General features: G+C 34.3%; 1 protein-coding gene across 1 annotated transcript in view; it reads right to left on the bottom strand.

The window, feature by feature from the left end:
- LOC110107642 (putative NAD kinase 3) overlaps positions 1–15,802 on the bottom strand; it is a 76,324-nt gene that overhangs the window by 11,870 nt on the left and 48,652 nt on the right. Inside the window, exons 7-9 of the mRNA XM_028695915.1 lie at positions 9,652–9,758; positions 8,286–8,359; positions 5,908–5,986 (exon numbers count right to left, since the gene is read on the bottom strand). Of these exons, the coding sequence (XP_028551748.1) occupies positions 5,908–5,986; positions 8,286–8,359; positions 9,652–9,758 (260 nt within the window). The remainder of the gene's footprint in view (positions 1–5,907; positions 5,987–8,285; positions 8,360–9,651; positions 9,759–15,802) is intronic.

Below are 15,802 nucleotides of genomic sequence, written 5' to 3'. Positions count from 1 at the left end.
GGCCCTCTGAACTGAGTGGTTTTGCCGCCAAATGGCACCACAGATAGCGGTTATGGCCAGAGCCAATACGCTCCTTAATGGCGTTAAATCCTTGAGAAATGAATCAATAGGATATGATTGATAGGGCACAAAGCCCTCTGTCAGCTAAGATGGATTCAAATTTGTTCCCTTAGACAAACATTCAACCCCGGTCTACAAGGTCTCCTTGGACGAAGTAACCCATGGCTGCTGACAAGGATCCTTCTGTCAGGTTGGGTCGACTACCTCCTTTGACTAAGTAGACCAGGGACCACGATGGCCCGGGATGACGGAACCATGGGATCTTGATCGGGTCTATCATCCATTCCCCCACCATCCGCTTTAAGCTCCAGATGGTGAAAATTCCAGTTTTAAATATCAAATTTCTCAAATATCTCAATCCTCAAACATCCAAACTTTTCAAACCTTTACAAATACCCAAATTCAAATCCAATTCTCAAATTCAATACCCGTGTTGCTACTATATGTCTGGTACTACGTATCTATGGATACAACGTATCTGATTGACGACTAGCCTTAATCGAAAGTTCTCTCTCGTGATCGGGAGGGGTAATTAACTATAGGGGCTTGCGCCTATAGGAAACCAGAACTCAGATCATAAAGTCCTCACAAAATGAGGGCGAAATCTCTGGGTAGTGTCTTATCTACAAACCCATCTGCCTTCCAAAATTTATCTCGGAACTTAGTTCGTTAAAACTCCCTCGCCGAAAAAGAAACGAGCGGGCGGAGACCGGGGTCGAATTTTTGGAGCCCACAGAATATAAGTCCTCTAATGAGGGAGAAGTCTCTATGTAATGCTTTAAAAACTATGAATACTATTCCTTGGGTGCATACGAACCTAAAGCTTTATTATGGCACACAAGGCACAAATCAAAATTTTTAAATAATAATAATATGGTTGTGGTGCATAAACAAGACTCTAGGCAACAACTAAGTATTTAAGAACCAAATTGATCACTGCATGATTGAGAATATCAAACATGAATGTGTGATAAAACTCAGACTAGTAGAATGCAAAATAATTAGATTAAGAGTGACTAGATATAACACTTATGATAATAAGATTGTTGTAAGAAAAATTGTGTTTGAAGTACATACTACAAAAAGAAGAAGATATATTAAAATGGAGGTGATAGACTTAATGTGAAATTGATAAGGAAATGGAGAAGGGATAAGCCAAAGGTAACGTATTGTGGTGAGCGGTTACCAGTGAAAAAGAGATACAACACAATAAGCCGTACTAAGAAATTGAATACATAGCAAAGAAAAATTATAAAGATTTCATATGCTTAAGACAATGCTAAAGATAATATTTTCATGATTATGATACAAAAGGTATTATTAAAAAACAACTCTTAAAGATAGTGATTTCTTCTTTATATATAAGTTATCCATTTAAATTTTCAATTTTTATTTCATGATTTATATAGCCCATCATCAAGCTTAGTAAAAATAACCAAATCACATCCATTTCTAAACCTATTTCATATAGAATACAAGTAATAAACCTATTTCATATAGAATACAAGTAATAAACCTATTTCATATAGAATACAAGTAACAAGCATGATTATAAAGATTTGGAAAGTTAAAAAAAAAATTCTAAACCTTGATTCAATTAATTCAGGAATGTTAAAAAAGTGGAAAAGGAATATTTGATCTTAAAGAAGATATCTTATGATTTCATTTGTCAAGGTTACTATTTCATTTCACCCAATCATCAAAAACGTGATGCATACTTTGTGCAAATGGTCTAGTTCCAATTGTTGAGGTATTTGTATAAATAAGTGGTAATTTAGAACAATAGAGAAAATATATAGGAAATACAAAAGCTTCAGATTATTAGAACAAAAATGAATATATAACATGTAATTTTAGTATGAGGTGATATTACTAATTATCAACCAATATTCCAAAGAGGGATACCTAGTTTGGATATGTTTAGGTATCTTAGATATATTTTATAAAAAAATTGAGACATGCATTAAGAGATAACTAATAGAGTTAAAGATTGGTAATAAAAATAAAAAAGTGCCTGAAGGGTAATACCCAATAAGAAAATCATAAAGATTTTAGAAGTAAATTTTATAAATTACAATCAGGCCATGGCTCCATCCTATATATATATTTGAGTGTTCAACAAGAAATAATTCTTTAATAGACAAATTAATTATGATGGAAACGGGAATATTAAGATGGGCATGTCTAAAAACAATGAATGAAAGATTATCAGATGATTTTATTATAAAGATGGTAGTAGTAGCATCTATTCAAAAAAACGATATTGAATAATAGATTTAAGTGATTTGGGCATGTAAAATAAAGTATAGAAGGTGTACCAATAAGATACAGCAACAACAACAACATCAAGCTTTTGTCCCACTACGTGGGGTCTGCAACATGAATCATTCTTCTCCATTGTGTCAAGTTAAAAGTCAAATTCTCGTTTAAATTTAATAAAGAAATATCATTTCTAATATTTTCTAACCAAGTATTTTTAGGTCTACCTCTACCTTTATTAACATTTGTCAAATCTAATACCTCTACTTTCCTAATTGAGTCATCGAGAGGCAGCCATTTTATGTGCCAAACCATCAAAGGTGACTCTCTCTAATCTTATCCTCCACTGGAGCTACTCCAACCTTTTCATGTATATGCTCATTTCGTATCATATCTCAAACGGTAAAGCCACTCATCCACCTGAGCATTGATGCAATCAAAAAATATAGGGGACCCTATATTTTTTGATCACAGAAGAGAGAGATGACTTCTACCGACGAAAATGACTAAGGACGAGAAAAGGATGAACAAACTCTTACATCTCTGCAACACTTAACTTAGTATTATGCTTCTCTTTTAATGGCCAACATTTGGCACCATAAAACATTGCAAGTCTCACCACCATCTTATAGAATTTTCCCTTAAGTTTGAGGGGGACTTTCTATCACACAACAAGCCTAATGCATTCCTCCACTTCAACCATCCAACTTGAATTATACTGATAATATCCACATCTATTTCACCATCACTCTGAACAATAGATCCAAGATATCTAAAACGTGTACTCTTATTCATGACTTGATTGCCCAAAGTCACAATCCTCTCACTAGATCCATGACTACTAAAATTGCACTCTATATATTCAGTTTTAGATCTACTCAAGTGAAACCTTTAGACTCTAAGATTGACCTCCATAATTCAAGTTTACCTTCAACTCCCTCTCTAGTCTTATCAACAAGAAGAAAATCATCAGCAAAAAGTAAACACCAAGGTACATCCTCTTGCAAATGTCTAGTGAGAACATCCATCACTAAAGCAAAAAGATATGGCTTAAGGCTGATCCTTGATGTAATCCAATCGAAATAGGAAAATATTTGGTCAAACCACCTTGTGTTTGAACACAAGTAATAGCTCCTGCATACATATCTTTAATGATTTGAATATAAGCATTATTAACTCCTTTCTTTTCAAGAACTTTCCATAGCACTTCTCTTGAAACTTTATCATATGCTTTCTCTAAATCAATAAAATATCATATGTAGATCCTCCTTATTCTCTTTATATTTCTCCATCAACCCTCTCAATAAATGTATGGCTACCAAAGAAGACCTACGCGACATGAAACCAAATTGATTTTGAGAAACATTAGTATAACACCGCAACCTACGCTTCATACCTCGCTCTCATAGTTTTAAAGTATGACACATTAACTTAATTCCTTTGTAATTTGCACAATCTTATGCATCACCTTTATTCTTAAAAATATGAATTAACACACTCATTCTCCACTCATCTGACATCTTTTTAGTCTTCAAAATAGTATTAAAACATTAGTAAACCAAGAAATTCCTTCATCTCCTAAACATTTCCACACCTCTATTGGAATATCATCAGGTCCAACAGCTTTTCCACACTTCATTTTCTTTAAAGCCTTTTTAACTTCGATTTTACTAATACGCCGATAAAACGAAAATCTTTATTTTCATTTAAGGTGCTAAGGTCACAAAAGTCAATAAGTTTATCAAAATATCTCATCCACCTTTGTTGAATATCATCTTCAAAGAAAAATAATTTTTGATCTTCATCCTTAATACACTTCACTTGAACTAAATCCTTACTACTCCTATCTTTTTATTTCGCTAACTTATACATATATCTTTCTCCCTCCTTAGTATCTAATATATTATATAAATCATTAAAAGCTAAGATCTTTGCATCGAATATTGTCACTTTATATCTTTCCCAATTATCATAATTTTTGCATATAAATAAATTTTTATAACAAATCTTATTTTTTATCTTTACTTGCACATTTGGATTCCACCACCAATTATTTTTACTATTAGGAGTTTTTCTCTTTGATACTTCAAGTACATCTTTTACAATATTCTTAATATCACTAACCACTTTTTTCCACATAACATTAGCATTCTCATGCGTAGACAAAATCTTAAGATCTAAAATCTTATTCTTAAAAATATTTTTGTTAATATTCTTTAAATGCCCCCATCTAATCCTAGAATATCATTTTACTTTATTTTTTATTTTTTATTAATTTATCTTAAAGTCCAAAACTAATAATCGATGTTGGGTATATAAATTTTCACTTGGAATAAATTTACAATCTTTGCAATCTAAATGATTTAATTTTCTTATAAGAAAATAATATGAGTTTTATAATATCCATTTTTATAAGTGATGAGATACTCATCTCTTTTCTTAAAAAAGGTATTAGCAATTAAAAATCATAAGCTAAAGAAAAATCCAATATGGTCTTACCACCTTCATTTGTCGTTCCAAACCCATGACCACCATGAATGCTTTTAAAATTATATACCTCTCTATCAATATGTCCATTTAAATCTTCTTCAATAAAAGCTTTTTCTTCAAGAGGTATCTTTTGTATTAATTCTTCTATATCATTCTAAAATTTTAATTTTGAACCCACATCAAAACCTACTTGATGAGCATAAGCACTTATAATATTAACAATCTTAGCATTAACAAAAATCTTTAAAACTATAATTCTAACTCCAATTCTATTTTTTATAACATTATCTTTTAAACTCTTATCTATAATCACACCTACAACTTTCTAGTACGACTCTTACCCGAATACCATAGTTTAAATTCTAAACTATCAATTTTCTTAGTCTTCTCTCCAACTCATTTAGTTTCCTGAATGCACAAAATATTTATTTTCCTATAAATCATAATATCTATTGATTCCATTAATTTTTCTGTAAGGGAACCTATATTCTAAGTTCCTATCTTAAATTTAGTTTCATGGACTAGCTTCTTTGCCCACATCCGTTCTTGATGTGGGAACCAATAAGATAAGTGGATAAAATTAATGCTGAAGGATTAAAAAAACAGATAGAACAGAAGTAAACTGAATGACGAAGTGTAAAAAGGATAGGTGTTAAATGGGTTTAAATTTTCATGTAGCACTCAACCTGGAAAAAAGGAGGATGAGGATTCATAAGCCGATCCTAAACAGTAGTAAAACAATAACACTAATAAGGATTCTGACAGGTTAAGCAATAGGTTGCTTCATTGCTTGCCATCGACGTGGTAGCAGATAATTTTTTTCAAATAAAACATGCTAGTTGAGATGATTGCGCAAATGCTATCGGAACTATACTGAATTAAACGTTAGAATAACCCACAACAAAATTACTTGACAAATTGCAAGTGATATTCAGTAAAGGCATATCTGCATTTTCACCATTTATCAATTTAGCAGAAAGAAGTACTACTATTTCATCTATTTTCTATCAACAATATTAGTATCAGGTTAAAAGATAATCGAATGAACTCAAAAAAACCTCAGAATGAAATACAATACAAACTCTGTTAAGAGGATACGAAAAGGGGTCATGAAACCCAGTGATCCTAAAGAAAATGGAACAACAGGAGGAATTGGCCCTTTGAACATTGAAGCAGCCTGTGTAAAGAAACAAAGTACAACAAATCAAACTTCTATGGCTGTTGCTCAAAACATTTGTCCAGATGAGGACAAAAAATCATTGCACTAGCCTTAACCGTAGTGAACTATCAAAGCTTTCACAAACATAAATCTGTCAAAGAAACAAAAATTTAAAAAAACAAAGAAATTAAAAAAAAAACAACCGGTACATACAAGAAAAATTAAACAAATAGAAGAAAAATATTTACATATTGATCAAATACTAAAGTAAGTAAGAAAAAAAAGACTAGTGATAAATCAGTGAGCAACAATTGAAGCTGTACGAGGGTATTGCAATAAAAGTGCAATGAATGTAACAAAATATGGAGCACAGTTCTAAATATCTTATTTTTGTTAGGCATCAAGCCTTCAAATTTCCAGTCCAAGGTCCAGCTCATGCAAAACCAAAGGAAAGTAGGATTGAACACATAATTAACACTTTCCAGTTACAAAATAATTCTTTAAACTAGGACAATTTGCTGAAGATCTAAGTTGGATCTTTTAATTTCAATTTTTTTTTGTGTTGGATTCAAATATGTCAATAGATGACACCCGACCTTACTAGCAAGCAACCTCTTAGGTGAGAAACTAAATGACAAGATTTAGAGAATCAGCGATAAAAACTAAAGAAAATCACAAGAATGCTCCAGTTGATCAATAATGTTCTAAACAATTCTAAAATGTGTCTTATCATCCTTTATTTATAAAAATCTGAGAGCTACAAAAAGCTACATAAAAAAAGGTAAAAAGTACATCATTAATTGTGGCTCGTTGCAAACGGTAAATAACATGTGTCTTGGCATGATAGTCGTGCATGTGGTTTTCCATTTCTCACTTGTTACTTAGTTTCAAGGCGAGTCTTCACAAGCAAGTGGGTATGGTGAGTCTTTTGGGAAAGCTGCAAAGTCCTTATGTGTAGTTTTTAGGCCTTTGAGTGCGAAGAACGAGTTCCTTCAAGTCATGATAACTGAGAATTGGCAAAGTCTAGAGGATCGAAACCTTGACCTCCTGAGATGCTCCTTCCCTATATCGGTGTTGGATCTCTCATTGATATTTTAAAATAATTTTGATAATATTTTTAATTATCTTATTTTAAAAATATATATTTATATATATAGGTTTATCTTTATATATTTACATATATAGATCTATTTTAAAATCTATTTTAAGACTATATGAATTTAAATCCTTAACTTTGAGAGATCCCTTGGAAATTGTAAGCCTTGATTGAGTTTGAATGAATAGAATTAATGGGGTGATTAGTGAACAATCATATTTTGATTGTTCACTAATCCAATCTTTAATTACAAGTTTTATGTTAACCATTGCATGCTTAGGAAGCACACACCACTTAGCTTAGGTTCTCCTAGATCTAGGATTTGATTGGTGTGATTATATGTCATTCATGCTTGTCCAAACGTTAGTAGAACTTTGATTCAAACTCACTTAATTTAGTGACATCATTAAGGACAATAATTAAGGACCCTTGTCTAGAAAATTTAAATTAATTTTAAAAATTAGGATACATATTCTTTTAACCAAAACTTTGCACACTTGAACTTAGTGACATATACAGCCTTAAGAAAAATTCTCACTGATTTTTGAAACCATTAAGCCCTTTAATCAATCAACTTAAGCTTAAACCCTTAATTAACTCTTTAAAACTTCTAAAAATTCTAATAAATCAAATTTAAATCAAAAAAATACACATAATACCTCAAATTGACCAGAATTCAAACCTTAATCAATAAAAAATAAAAACCCTTTGAGTTGACAGCAAAACTGAACTTAATTCAATTTTAAATGAAATTGAATATTTAATTAATTTAAAATTGAATATTTAATTAATTTAATTAATTAATAATAATTAAAAATTCCAGAAAATTCTCAAACACTTGGGAATTTCTCCTTAGGTCATTCCTGACCTTTGGAATTGATTCAAGGAGTTTGGAGTTCATTTGGAGTAAAATCATTAAAACCCCATTAATTAAATAAATTTTAAAATTTTCATAAATGCAACAAACTTTGAAAAATCATAACTAATTGTAAAAAAATTCAAATCCAGCAAACTTAGTGTCTAACAACTCATCTTAAGGTTTAGTATTTTAATAAAATACTAAATTTCTAGAAATCACCTTTAATTAAAAAGTTAAATTTCTAAAAATCACCTTTTATGCCACTAAACAAAAACACAAAATCTATGAATCAAAACAACTACAAATAAAGGAGAATAAGACAAAATTAAAAGTATGTTGGAGAAGGAACTGATAATACGCACCCAAAGAACAGTTCCATCACCACCGAGAGTAACAACCAAGTCAACCTTCGAGTGAAGGTCCTTTATTTCATCATCTACAATTCATATGTTAGTTACGATTTCAATCTCTTATGCATGGAGCAATGTTATATAATTATCACAAAAACTAGAATAAAATAATATACTAGTCTAGACTCTAGAGACAGTTTTATGCTGGCATACTGAGAATAGAAGTCTTATTATAAATTTCCTACCATGAAACAGCAAACAGTACAGTAATTACTTAATTACTTAGAGCGGATGATAAATTAGATACTTATGCATCAGTACAGTAACTGAACCCTATCTGATTTCAGCATTATAAGTTGACCAACAAAAACAATTCAAAGAATAGATTTACTCACTAATTGTAACTAAGCTGTAGCAAAATGCCGATCAATGAAGTGCAATTTAAGCAATTAAAAAGAATTAGTTTTCAAGTGATTAGATAATATCCTAATTTGGTAATAAGCTACTTCATAGCCAAAATTACGCATACATTTGCAGACTATGCCGTGTCTATCTGGTTAAAAAATTACCGGTAAAAACAACTCTATCCACAGCCAATTACCAGCATTAGCATCCTATTACCTATATTGAACAACTAGCACCAATTATTTTATCCATGACAGAGAGATGAGCCGACTTGACTTCAGTTTTGTTTCTTTAAGTAATTTAAATCTTCTTTCATTTGGTAAGGAAACTGTTTGTCCCTATGGAAGGATTGAGTTACTTGCAACCACCTACTAGACATAAAAATAGCAGAATTCTTGTGCTCGGGGCAAATTAAAATTTTACACTTATGTAACGTCCATGGTAGAGGGAAGTTGGCTTTAACTATTTCGATTTCTATATTTTTCAAAAAAAAAAAAAAAAAGCCCACAGGCCCTAAGAAGTTGCTAAAGACAATTATTATTTCTTGTAAATAAATAAACTGAGAATAAGAAATAATGTGAGAGGAAAGCGAAGGAAAAAGAAAGGCCACAAAAAATATTGGTATAAATCAAAATTTTCTAGCAAAATTAGGATTACTTTCAAATTTAGAATCTAACTGGATGACGATGAAACAATGCATAAATGGAGGAGCATGCACACTAATTACATGTTATATGTGCCTATTTGGAAATGTTGTGGCAATATTGAAAAACCAAGAATTTAATAAGGTATAATTGATGCTAGATTAGCCAGTAACTATGAAAATTTCTGCCTAAAATAATGCTTAAAAGATTAAAATAAATAAAATGGTCATGATTAAAGCGTATCATAATACCCAATTAATAGAAAGATTATTGCAAACAGAGACTTTTGCCTGGTTCATGTAATGCATAGCTGAGGCGAAACGTTTTACCATTTTTCCATGTCTGAACAAGGTTGAAGTCCGAAGATTCACTAAGAAGCTCAATTTTCACTCGAGGCTCAACAAAAACATTTATTTTCTTTTCATCTTTCAGCCATCTGTAAAATTACAAAAATAAGAATAACAAAGCCAAACAGATAGAGCAGAGCACAAAAGTACAACAACAGCATCAACAATAACATCAAGCCTTTATCCGACCCACTAAGTGGGGGAAAACAAGCACCAATAGATTTATACGCTCGGATAGAATGAGCAGTCTACAGATTCTATAACTCTAACCACTTTGGGGCACCATGTTGACTTAGGATTCCAATAGCTCTCCAATTCGAGAGAAAGTATGAGTGCTTGGTTCCAGAAAAAAGTGGAAAATTTTAAGATTAGGGGCAGATGAAAGAAACTCAAAGCTACAATTATTGGAGGACATCTTGCTGATTTAGCAGTCCACAAATTCTCTAACTTTCCAACACCTTGTTGATTTAGGATCCTAGTAATTCTCCAACTCGGGAGAAAGTATGAGTGCTTGGTTCCAGCAAAAGCAGTAATTTAAGTTCATGGGCAGATAAAGGGAACATAAACCACAATTATTTCAGATTTATTTATAAATATACATGCACAAATAGTGAGCTTTCTTTATATATTTCCTCTTTTGCCAACCAAGAAGGGTAATAGAAACCTTTTTTACAAAAACAATATAACGTAACATACAAAAACTTAACAAGAAAAGCTCAAATAGAATGAAATCATGATACTAATGCTAATATACAACAACAACAACAACATCAAGCCTTTGTCCCACTTTGTGGGGTCGGCTACATGAATTCTTTTTCTCCATTGTGTCATATTAAAAATCAAATTCTCATTTAAATATAATAAAGAAAGATCATTTCTAATATTTTCTAACCAAGTCTTTTTAGGTCTATCTCTACCTTTCTTGATATAAGTCAAATCAAATACCTCTACTTTCTTAACCAGGTCATCAGAAGGTTGTCGTTTTATGTGACCAAACCATCTAAGGCGACTCTCTCTAATCTTATCTTCCACTGGAGCTACTCCAACCTTTCATGTAATATGCTCATTTCACATCCTATCTCTAAGGGTAAATCCACTCATCCACCTGAGCATCCTCATCTCTACAACACTTAACTTAGTATTATGCTTCTCTTTTAATGGGCAACATTCTGCACCATAAAGTATTAAAGATCTCATCACCATCTTATAGAATTTTCCCTTAAGTTTGAGGAGGGATTTTCTATCACACAACATGCCCGATGCATTCCTCCACTTCAACCATTCAACTTGAATTCTGCTGATAATATCCCCATCTGTTTCACCATCACTCAAAATAATAGATCCAAGATATCTAAAATGTGTACTCTTATTAATGACTTGATCGTCCAAAGTCACAAATCCCCCACTAGGTCTATTACTACTAAAATTACACTCCATATATTCAATTTTAGATCTACTCAAGCGAAAACCTTTAGACTCTAAGGTTGACCTCGATAATTTAAGTTTACCTTCAACTTCCTATATAGTCTTATCAACAAGAAGAATATCATCAGCAAACACCATACACCAAGATACAACCTCTTACAAATGTCTAGTGAGAACATCCATGACTAAAGCAAAAAGATCCTTGATGTAATCCAACCGAAATAGGAAAATACTTAGTCAAATCACCTTGTCTTTGAACACAAGTAATAGCTCCTGTATACATATCTTTAATGATATGAATCTAAACATCATTAACTCCTTTCTTTTCAAGAACTCTCTATAGCACTTCTCTTGGAACTTTATCATATGCTTTCTCTAAATCAATAAATATCATATGTAGATCCTCCTTATTCTCTCTATATTTATCCATCAAACCTCTCAATAAATGTATGGCTTCCATAGTAGACCTACTCGGTATGAATCAAAATTGATTTTGAAAAACATTAGTCTCACGCCGCAACCTATGCTCCATAACTCACTCACATAGTTTTAAAGTATGACACATTAACTTAATTCCTCTATAATTCGCACAATCTTGTGCACATTGTTTTAGTCTTCCAAATAATATTAAAAAGTTTAGTAAGCCAAGAAATTCCTTCATCTCCTAAGTATTTCCACACCTCTATTGGAATATCATCAGGTACAATAGCTTTTCCACACTTCATTTTCATTAAAGCCTTTCTAACTTCGGTTCTACTAATACGCCGATAAAAATAAAAATCTTTATTTTCATTTAGGGTGCTATGGTTACTAAAGTCAATCGTATTTTCGCTAATGCTTTGGGTTTCTCTAATTTGTTGGGTCACAGTGCCTAAATGTCCTACGATTAAGTCTAAGTATGTTGAATTTATTCCATGTCCATTAGGATACACTACTTGACAGCTAGGGATGCTAAGGAATAGAGGGCAACAGCTAAACCTATATGCCAACACACCTAAAGCTCACTGAATGATGCAGAAATGTAGTGGACAGCAAATAACAATAATGTAAATGTTTTGTGCGAAGGTGAATCCAGCCTAAGCCGTCTATTGAATGTGTTTGAAGGGGATCCTAAAATGAACTAGCATGCGGCCATGCTCTGATAATAAGGTGATGTGATACCAACAGAAATCGCAAGGAATTGATAAAATATTGTAAAGCTTGTCACTTTAAGATTAATGAACCACAAGAATTAACTTTAAGAATTTTCAATTGAAGTTTGCTTTGGCATGCAGTCACAAGCTAGAAGAACAAAACAACTAAAATAATATCAGAAAAATACAGTAAAACTAGTTATGTCGTAATAAGAACCCATGGGTTAATATTTAGAACATTCACCTAAAGTTTCCTCTCACTCATGCTCTATGAAAGGCTTTAGCGGAGAGAGAATTTCAGCAATTCAAACGACGCCACCAAAAGAGATAGGGCACCAACGGTCTTGATCCACAGAAAGGTAGCCGGAGAAGGAGACGCGGGTGGATGTCCAACGAGTTTCCACTGTCCGGATGGTCGTTGTTCATTGATAGTCTCGACTAAGTAGAATAGTATATGATACATGTAGTCATCGACGGCGTCTTCTATCTCCCAGTCGGGGTCGAAGAACGATGACTAAAGAATATCTAATTTCCCTTGAGAGTCGTAAGCGAAGCTGTGGTCTACATCAGGATCGGTCATCCATGGATGAAGGAGCTTCCACTCTTGGGGGTCCTTGAGGGCCGGCGGCTTGTGAAGGATGAAGGGAGGGATGAGTCAACGGTTTGAGAGGGTTCGTGTAGGGGAGGGAACGGCTAGGTTTAGGAGGAGGCTTCTTACTTCGTACTTGTAATAATTGTAGTGGATGGAAAACAAAATCTGAATTTATATTTCATATTTTGTTTAGAGGGAAAGGGAGGGAAATTAGAAATTCAAATCTCCCTTAAGTGGAGAGGAATTAATGGAGATGAGAGGGGAAGGGGGCGGCGGCTAATTGGGGCTGATTGGGTCTTGATTGAGGGTCTTAATGGGGGAGAATTAATTAGATATATATATAGAGAGAAAGAGGGTACAGAGGGTGTCTATGTTTAATGTATGTGGGACCTTGACTTTAATTGGTGATTGAAATCAAATCTAAGATTTAATTTCAGATTTTATTTAATTAAGGGGGTTTCCTAAATTAGATCTCTTGATTTATGAAAGAGATTTGATATTCAAATTAATTTGAATTCAAACTAGAAACTTTCCAAATCAACATGGGGATTGTGGGCTCTGAAAATTTGGCCCCGGCCTCCACCCGCACTATTTATGCTTTTTATTTTTGGCGAGGGAGTTTTAACGGATTAAGTTTCGGGGTAAATTTTGGAAGGCAGATAGGTTTGTAAATAAGACACTACCTAGAGATTTTCGCCCTCATTTCGCGAGGACTTTCTGATCTGAGTTATGGTTTCCTATAAACGCAAGCCCCCTATAGTTAATTACCCCTCCCGATAACGAGAGAGAACTTTCGATTAAGGCTAGTCGTCAATCAGATACGTAAAGATACGTGTTATCTGGCATATAGTAGCAGCATGAGTTTGAATTTGGGAGATTAGGTATTGGAAGTTTGAAGGGTTGGAAGATTGATATATAAAATTTGAAATTTCACCATCTTGCACTTAAAGCGGATGGTGGGGGAATGGATGATGGACCCGATCAAGATCCCATGGTTCCGTCGTCCCGGGCCATCGTGGTCCTTGGTCTACTTAGTCAGAGGAGGTAGTCGACCCAACTTAACAGAAGGATCCTTATCAGCAGCCATGTGTTGCTTCGTCCAAGGGAACCTTGTAGACCTGGGGTGAATGTTTGTCTAAGGGGACAAATTTGAATTCACCTTAGCTAACAGAGGGCTTTGTGCCCTATCGGTCATATCATATTGATTCATATCTCAAGGATTTGATACTACTAAGGAGCGTATTGGCTCTGGCCATAACCGGTATTTCGTGGTGCCATTTGGCGGAAAAAAGACTCGGTTCAGAGGGCCCCGGGTCATAACCGTTTATCTTGCGGTGCCATTTGGCGGCAAAACCTCCGGTTAGAGGACACGTACCACATCCTTACTTGCAGGAGATTGTTTGAGAATGGATCCTAGTGATATTTTCGACTAGGCATTTGGCTTTTTGTGAGCTGAAGTAATTTTTAATCCATCCACACTCTGCAACAGTTTGCCGAGGTGGACAAATTCCACGCGGTGAACATCGGGGCGTGACACCTGAACCATATGTTCGGGGATCCGCCGCTGAAAGGTCCTGGTGGAAAGGAAAACAAGTCTGGAGGCCAAAGCCTCGGAGAAATGAAAAAGAAAGAAAAGAAAGAAGAGTTGATTTAGGCGATGCTTCCCGGAGATCCGCCCCAAACAATAAACAATGTCACATATGGGTTCCAAAGAAGACCCATGACGACTCCCCTTTAGACGGTAGACACCTTGGAGAATCCTCCAAGGGATCCTGCCGCTTGTTATCCCCTCCAAAAGAAGTTCATTTCGACCGCAACCCGTTGGTCGAAGAAATCCCCTTGCTTAACCAAGAACCGGTAATCCAATGACCTTGCCGCTCAGAAATTCGAGTACTAGAAGAAAAAGGAAATATGGAAGGAGGAGACAACATCGAGGAAGAAGAATACCTTGAAGGGAAAGAAAATATAGAAGATGACATTGAAGAAAATATAGAAGAATACATGGAGGAAAATTTAGAAGAAGAAATACAAGAAATAAATAACACTCTGGATATGAAATTATTTATATGGTGACACATATAGACATCGATGATAGCACCAATTATGATGATAATGAAGACGACGATCATTAGCAACCGCCACCTAAACAAGTATACCGGCATTGCCGTAGAGATGGGTCCGCCACTGACAGAAGTGGCCATTCCCAAGGAGAAGAAGAAGTAGATGAGAATCCTTCTGATGCCGAAAAAGTCACACTCGCTAAAATTCGGCGACAAATGAGGCAACAAATGAGAGCCAAAGATAGAAAATCTCTCAGTTAAGTGAGAAGATGACTGAAATGATGGCTCAAATGGGGGCAATGATGCAGATGATGCAGAGAACTGCTGCTGTTGGCGCCATGCCTAATCCTCCAGCTGATCCTCCAAACCTACAGATACCTCAAGTTTCAGGAGTACGGGGAGCTCCTGAAGGTGATCGCGAAGTTCATAATGTCGTTCACCAACCCACTCCACAAAATATTGCAAGTACTTTTGAACCTGTGACAGCTGCACAGTTGGAAGAAATTATTACCGAGAAGATCAAGGCTATTATAGCCGTTGATCAGGCGGAGAAGTTGGTGGGCAAGGGTCACCCGTACCCAGCTGAGTATGATCAGGTGTCATATCTAAAAGGATATTCACTACCAAAATTCAACACTTTTGATGATAACAAAAATCCTCAGCAGCACCTAGCACAATTTAAAGCTACTTGTGGGAACACATGAGGCAACGACGCCTTACTCTTCCGACAGTTCGTTAGCAGTTTGACAGCAACTGCTTTCGAATGGTATGCAGAACTGTTAAATGATTCTGTGAAGACTTTCGCAGAATTAGAAACTATGTTCGTGAAGAGATTCGATAGTGCAACAGAGAAGATCTTCATCGCTGACCTTGCTTTGGAGAAGAGAAAAAGGGAAGAGTCAGTGAAGAAATATAACACTCTC

This window comes from Dendrobium catenatum, unplaced genomic scaffold (genome assembly GCF_001605985.2).
Source record: "Dendrobium catenatum unplaced genomic scaffold, ASM160598v2 fragScaff_scaffold_706, whole genome shotgun sequence".
In the NCBI taxonomy this organism is placed as follows: domain Eukaryota; kingdom Viridiplantae; phylum Streptophyta; class Magnoliopsida; order Asparagales; family Orchidaceae; genus Dendrobium; species Dendrobium catenatum.
Note: the sequence above shows the minus strand (reverse complement) of the source record. Positions and strands in the feature narration are given on the sequence as shown.